The sequence below is a fragment of the Myotis davidii genome, unplaced genomic scaffold (genome assembly GCF_000327345.1).
Source record: "Myotis davidii unplaced genomic scaffold, ASM32734v1 scaffold855, whole genome shotgun sequence".
Classification (NCBI taxonomy): domain Eukaryota; kingdom Metazoa; phylum Chordata; class Mammalia; order Chiroptera; family Vespertilionidae; genus Myotis; species Myotis davidii.
The window spans coordinates 481146-486712 of record NW_006286978.1 but is presented as its reverse complement, the minus strand read 5'-3'; the positions used below and the strand labels follow the sequence as shown (position 1 = coordinate 486712).

Below are 5567 nucleotides of genomic sequence, written 5' to 3'. Positions count from 1 at the left end.
AAGGATCATCCCCACCCGGAGCGCAGCCACCCGGGGCGCCCCATCTCCGAAGGTGCCAGCCTTTGAGACTTGGCACTTCGGGGTACCTTGAAAGGTAATGGTGAAACCCTTTGCCCTTTTAGAATGCAAATGTCCCCAGGGCTGCCTCAACTCAGAACCCATGGGAGTTTGCCTTAGGGAAGGACTGACTGGGTTTCCTTAGCTGTAAACAAACAAACAAACAAACAAACGGTGGAGGCCCTGGTGAAACCCAGGTCTATTGCCAGAATTCGGAATATTTCGAATTTTGGAAAATTTTCCCAGTGCAACCCTAGCTGGATTGGCTCAGTGTCAGCCTGCGGACTGAAAGGATTGCAGGCTTGATCCCCAGTAGGGGGGAAGCAGCTAATCAAGGATTCTCTCTCATCATTGATATTTCTCTCTCTCTGCCCCTCTCCCTTCCTCTCTGAAATCAATAAAAATATATTTTAAAAAATATTTTCCCAGTGCATATACGGTGTATTACTTAACAGTCAGTGGTGGGTGAAACTGCCGTGTGTGTGTGTGTGTGTGTGTGTGTGTGTGTGTGTGTGTGTTAAGAGATTTTTGTGTGTGTGTGTGTGTGTGTGTGTGTGTTAAGCATTTTAATATTTCCTCAAGCAAAGGCGTGGACGTTCACTATAAGTGGAATAAAGTAGGACAGAAAAGTGTGCCTCATTAAGCCAGATCCGGTTTTGTAACAAATGGTTCCAAACTGTGGGGAAACTCAGTTTCCAGAGCTGTGGGGACTTGGGAATTGCAGATAAAGGATCTCGGACGTGGAATAAACCTCTTGGCAGTGACGGGAATTGGACTGCAGTGGTGCACAGGCCAAGAGGAAACAGGGCCCGGTGAGCATCTGCTCAGTCAACGGGGGCAAACACTATGAATAGTGTTCAAGCTCAGGGTGTGTCTGATACTCTGTTCTGCAATCCTAGGGAAGTCTGCTTTTCCGGTTCTGAGGCAAGGGGCTCCTCAGCCCAGCCCTCGATTAAGAATGGAAAAGGAACAGGAGTTTTATTGCTGGGGGCTTGGCCAAGATGGGGAGAAGGCTCTTGGGGTGCCAGGCTGGGTGACAAGGCTGACAGCATTTGGAGAGTGTGTTGCCCTGAGCAAGTAATTTCTCCTGATTCAGCCTGGGTTTCTGCATGTGAGACAGGCACCTGGTTAGGTGTGCTGGGAGCACACTCTCTAGACTGGACATTGGTTTTTATTTTCAGCTCATTTGAGAAGGAGAGAGCTGTGGCTGGAAGGCCAGGATAGTTCAACCGAAGGGCTTTCACGCTCTCCTTCCCTTAGGCTCTGGTCCCTCAAAACCAAAGAAGGGATCCCCTCTTTCAGCCCTAAGGAAGCCCTGTGAAAGAGTGATTGGATAGCAGAAGGGGTGGATGAAGAATACTTTCCTAGGTGTCAGTGTGTGCTTTCCAACTGGGTGAAGACTGAAGACATGCTTGAGTTTCTAGAACATAACATACTCTGCTCTTCATCGGGACCTTTGCACCTGATGTTCCTGCTGCTGTCAACGCACTTGTCCAAGTTCTTTATACATCTCGCTTCCGGTCATTCAGGTATCAGCACAAGTGTTATGTCTTCAAAGAGGCCAGCAACCCACCATAATTACCTTCCCCAACATAACCTCCTTTTGCTGTCTTTATAACTCTCCCTTCTTTCTGATATTATTCATTTTCTTGACTGTTCTGACATGTCTACCCCCAGTACACCAACTACACAGGGATTAAAATCTTTATGTTTTCCCCCCAGCATCTCCCCAGTGCCTATCACACACAGCACAAGGTAAACAGTTGGAGTCCATTAGTACTTGTCAAATACAGGTGAGATTAAGGCTTGGGAATCAGGCCTTCATTAGATCTCGGTTAGACAACCCCTCCCTCAGCCATATATAGTCTTTGGGTCTCACTTCCCTCCCCTATGAAATAGGCATATCATATAGATGTGTAACCTGATGGATACAGAAGAAGCCAGTAGCCCGGGATAGGGTAAGTAAATGGTGGCTTGGGTTACTATTATTAGTCTCCTGAGCTGGGCTCAGGAGGCCTTTCCTTATGTCTGTAGAGCCATACCTAACCCAGCTCTGAGTCAGGGGCAGCGCACGCCCCCACAATGTCTACAGTGCTCACCATTCAAGGGTTTAGATCTTCACCGCTTTATACCCCAACTCCCAGCTTGGCTTTACAGGCCCTCCTCGCCTCCCCAGCTTCCCTCTTTGTTGGGGAGATGGGGCCAAGTGTTCAGGATGTGGTAACAGCGAAGGTGACTGGCCACTTCTGGCCTCAACCAGCGCCGGCTTTGGGGCTACCCAGCTCGGAGTCCCGCTGGCCATGGAAGCCTGGGCTTTAGGGCTCTCTTCCCAGGATGGAGGAACTGGCCTCTCCCAGGCTCGGGGAACGCCCAGCGTTTGGCATGTGCACACAAGCCCGGCTGCAGTTCGTCGCCATCTAGGGAAGAGGGGGGCGTAGCGCAAAGGTTCTAACAGCTTTTTTTAGCTGGGCCCGCTGACTCACACCTTCCCCGCCCCGCCCTGCCCCGCCCCAAAGGGGCCCAGGGCCCCAGCCCTGGCTGTGAAAGTGTCAGGCCGGAAGTGAGAGACCGCAGGTCCTGGTGAAGGAAGCCACCCAGCTCCTAGCCCTGCTATCCGGCCCGCCTTGGAGAGTCTGGGTGATTCAGGGCCAGGGCTGTGGGTAGACTGGTGTACTCTCGCCACAACAGGCCCACCTCTGCATTCCCCACACCACGCGCAATAATTATATGAGCCCTGAACACCTCCGAGAAGGTGACATCAATGAGTGGACTGAGAAACAGGAGTTGGCGAAGGGATATGGAACCCAGCCAGGCCGAGGACCGGCAGAAGCAGAGACCCCTCTAGAGGCATGAAAGGAACAGTACTTGTCAGTGGTTGCAAGAAGAAGCCTTTCTCACCTCGGGATTGACCCTCCCCCCTCCTTTACCGGGTGGACTGGGGAGCCCCACCCCGCTTAGAGCACCTGGCAAGTCAAGACAGAGCGGACCGATTTATTACCTCCCCCGCCCGAAACAAGAAGCGCAGGCTGGCAGTGAGGGAGGGCCATACCACTGACACCGCGAGGGGAACTCGGGCTGGTCGACTGAACAGCAGGAGGGGGGACGAGGCCAAGTGGCAGTTCTGCTGGCGATGCTAGTGCGCAGCGCGCGGAGCCCGCGGGATCCAGGTGGGGCAGTACCAAGTGAGCAGGCAGCCGTCAGATATGCTCAGTGCCTCCGCCTTCCAGCTGCCATCTCCAGGGCCAGCTGCGTGGCCGCCGGGACACCTAGAGCCCGCGAGAGCCGTTCCTCGCTCGGCACCAGCCAGGGTCCCGGGGAACCGGGGGATCGGTCGTCTGGGTCCTGCATGCGGCGCTCCAGAGGAACCGCAAGGCCGTCCCCTGCCCCCTCTGGGCTGGGCTCCAGGCTGGGCCGGGTCTTGGGCGTTGTACGGGATTGAGGGTGATCAAGTGGGGAAGCGCTGGCGCTAGGAGACCTCGTAGCCTCTGGTCCCCCAGGATCTGGGCTGCGATCTGGGAATAGTAGGAATGCAGATTAGATTAGGGGTGGGGGGGGTTGTATAGAGAGTTGGCCCCTTGCCCGAAGGTGGCCAGAAGACTCCAAATGCTGAGACAGAGACCCCGCCCCTTGTAAAAACCTTCCATCAAGGCCTGGACAGGTCCTTCAGGAACAGACACTACCCCTCAGGACACACAGCACCTCCTTTCCAGAAACCCTGCCTCTCCTGGATCCAGAACTCCTCAACCCTCAGAAATCATTTCCCACAACCCCCAAAGGAAGTCAAACCCCCATCTAAGTCCCTAAAGTCTCCCACTGCACAACCCACCTCCCTCTACTCCCAACCCTTCCCCTTATGAGCCCTTGTCTTTAGGAACTAGGTCCCCTACCCTCTGCATCGCCCTCCCATCCCCTTCCCACTCAGCCTTCCCCTCCAAGGGCCACGCTTCCTTCCAAACACCTGCTTTTCACCCAAACCCCTTCCTTCTTCCCCCCTCTCAGTACCTTCTCATCCTGGTACCCTCCCCTCCTCACCCCCACTTTTGAGGATGCCATGACCCCCTCACAGACACCAAACTCCCAACCTTCCCCACTGAGACCACCAAACCCTTCTCACCCAGTACCCCAGCCCCTCCATTCTGTGACCCTCTCCTTCCCTTTACAGATCCCAGATCCCTCTCCCCTGGGAAACCCACCATCTCCTTTCCGGGGTCCTCCCCCCCTCTCAGGCTTGCTGGGGTGGGTCTCAAGAGGCCTGCTCAGCACCAGGTGCAGCCGGGGGCCACCACTGCGAATCCGCTCCACGACCTGGGCGTGAGTGAGACCCTGAGTTGACTCTCCGTTGACTTGAAGCACGAGGTCACCAGCCTGTAAGAGTACAAGGTGAGGGGTGTTGTAGGAAGGGCAGGTGGAGAGCACCCTGACCAAGAAAGAGGGCGGGCTCACCTTCAAGCGACCGCAGCGCTGTGCTGGCCCATCCTTCAGCAGCCCCCGCACTGCCAGGGGAGTGTCCCTGGCCGCATCTCGGCCTCCACTCAGCGTGAGGCCAAAGCCTGCAGAACCGCGAACCAGCTCCACACAGAACGGACCAGAGGCCTGGGGCGACTTTGAAGCATAACGTGGCTTAATCTGAGTCACTTGGGGTGGCCCAGTGGATGTTCCCAAGGTCTCTGACCGACGATGCTAGAGTAAGGACAGGAGTGTACATACGTTGCCAGTCTCCAGGCAGGTGGCCTGGATTAGGAGGACTAGGTGGTACCTGGGGTCGGTGTTCCACGAAAGTGGGATTAGGCAGGCGACTGTCCGTGACCTCTATGTCTGCAGAATCCAGATCGCTAATGTCTGGGGGATGAATGGAGGGAATCCAGGGTTGAACTCCATGTAAACTGTCTAGGTCCTGCCCGGTGAGTTACCATTCTAGCCTCATCTCATTGACTTGCCTCTGGACTGCACAGACAGGATTGCCTGCCCATTTAACTAGTCTCCACAGACTCAAATAACTGTCCTGACCCTGATTTAATAATCCCAGCCCTGGCTATTTGAATCATTCCCCACACCTTCCTACCTCCTTCTAATTACACTGGGACCTTGCACCTCATATAAACCATAGGCCCACCTTGGGGGGTGCAACTCCAGGATTTGACTCCTGAACGTTCCAGGCTCCACCCTCTAATAGCCTATAAATCTCAACCAATTCCTGACATTTTGAGATCCCAGCTACAATGCATTTATAGGCTCCACCCTCTACACCAGTATTCCAGGCCCGCCCTTAACTTGGTGCTCGCTCTCCACCTTCTCCAGGCCCTGCTTCCTCAGGAATGACATTCAAAGCCTCCCTGATGGGGATCCTCACACCCTCAACTAATCTTCCAACACTCACCTACTGCCTTAACCCTCCCAGTGTCACCTCCTAGGAATATTCTAGGATAATCCAAGGCCCCGCGCCCTCGAATATCCCTCCAAGACCTGTCCTCCTAACTCACACCAGCTCCCGGGAGCCCAGCTCCAGTCCG

The 5567-nt window shown here is 54.6% G+C and overlaps 1 protein-coding gene across 1 annotated transcript in view; it reads right to left on the bottom strand.

Moving 5' to 3' along the window:
• Positions 1-3028: 3028 nt before the first annotated feature.
• The window catches only part of MAGIX (MAGI family member, X-linked), an 8213-nt gene continuing 5674 nt past the window's right edge, over positions 3029-5567 (bottom strand). Inside the window, exons 2-5 of the mRNA XM_006758911.2 lie at positions 4814-4896; positions 4501-4737; positions 4251-4422; positions 3029-3569 (exon numbers count right to left, since the gene is read on the bottom strand). Of these exons, the coding sequence (XP_006758974.1) occupies positions 3265-3569; positions 4251-4422; positions 4501-4737; positions 4814-4896 (797 nt within the window). The 3' untranslated portion in view covers positions 3029-3264. The remainder of the gene's footprint in view (positions 3570-4250; positions 4423-4500; positions 4738-4813; positions 4897-5567) is intronic.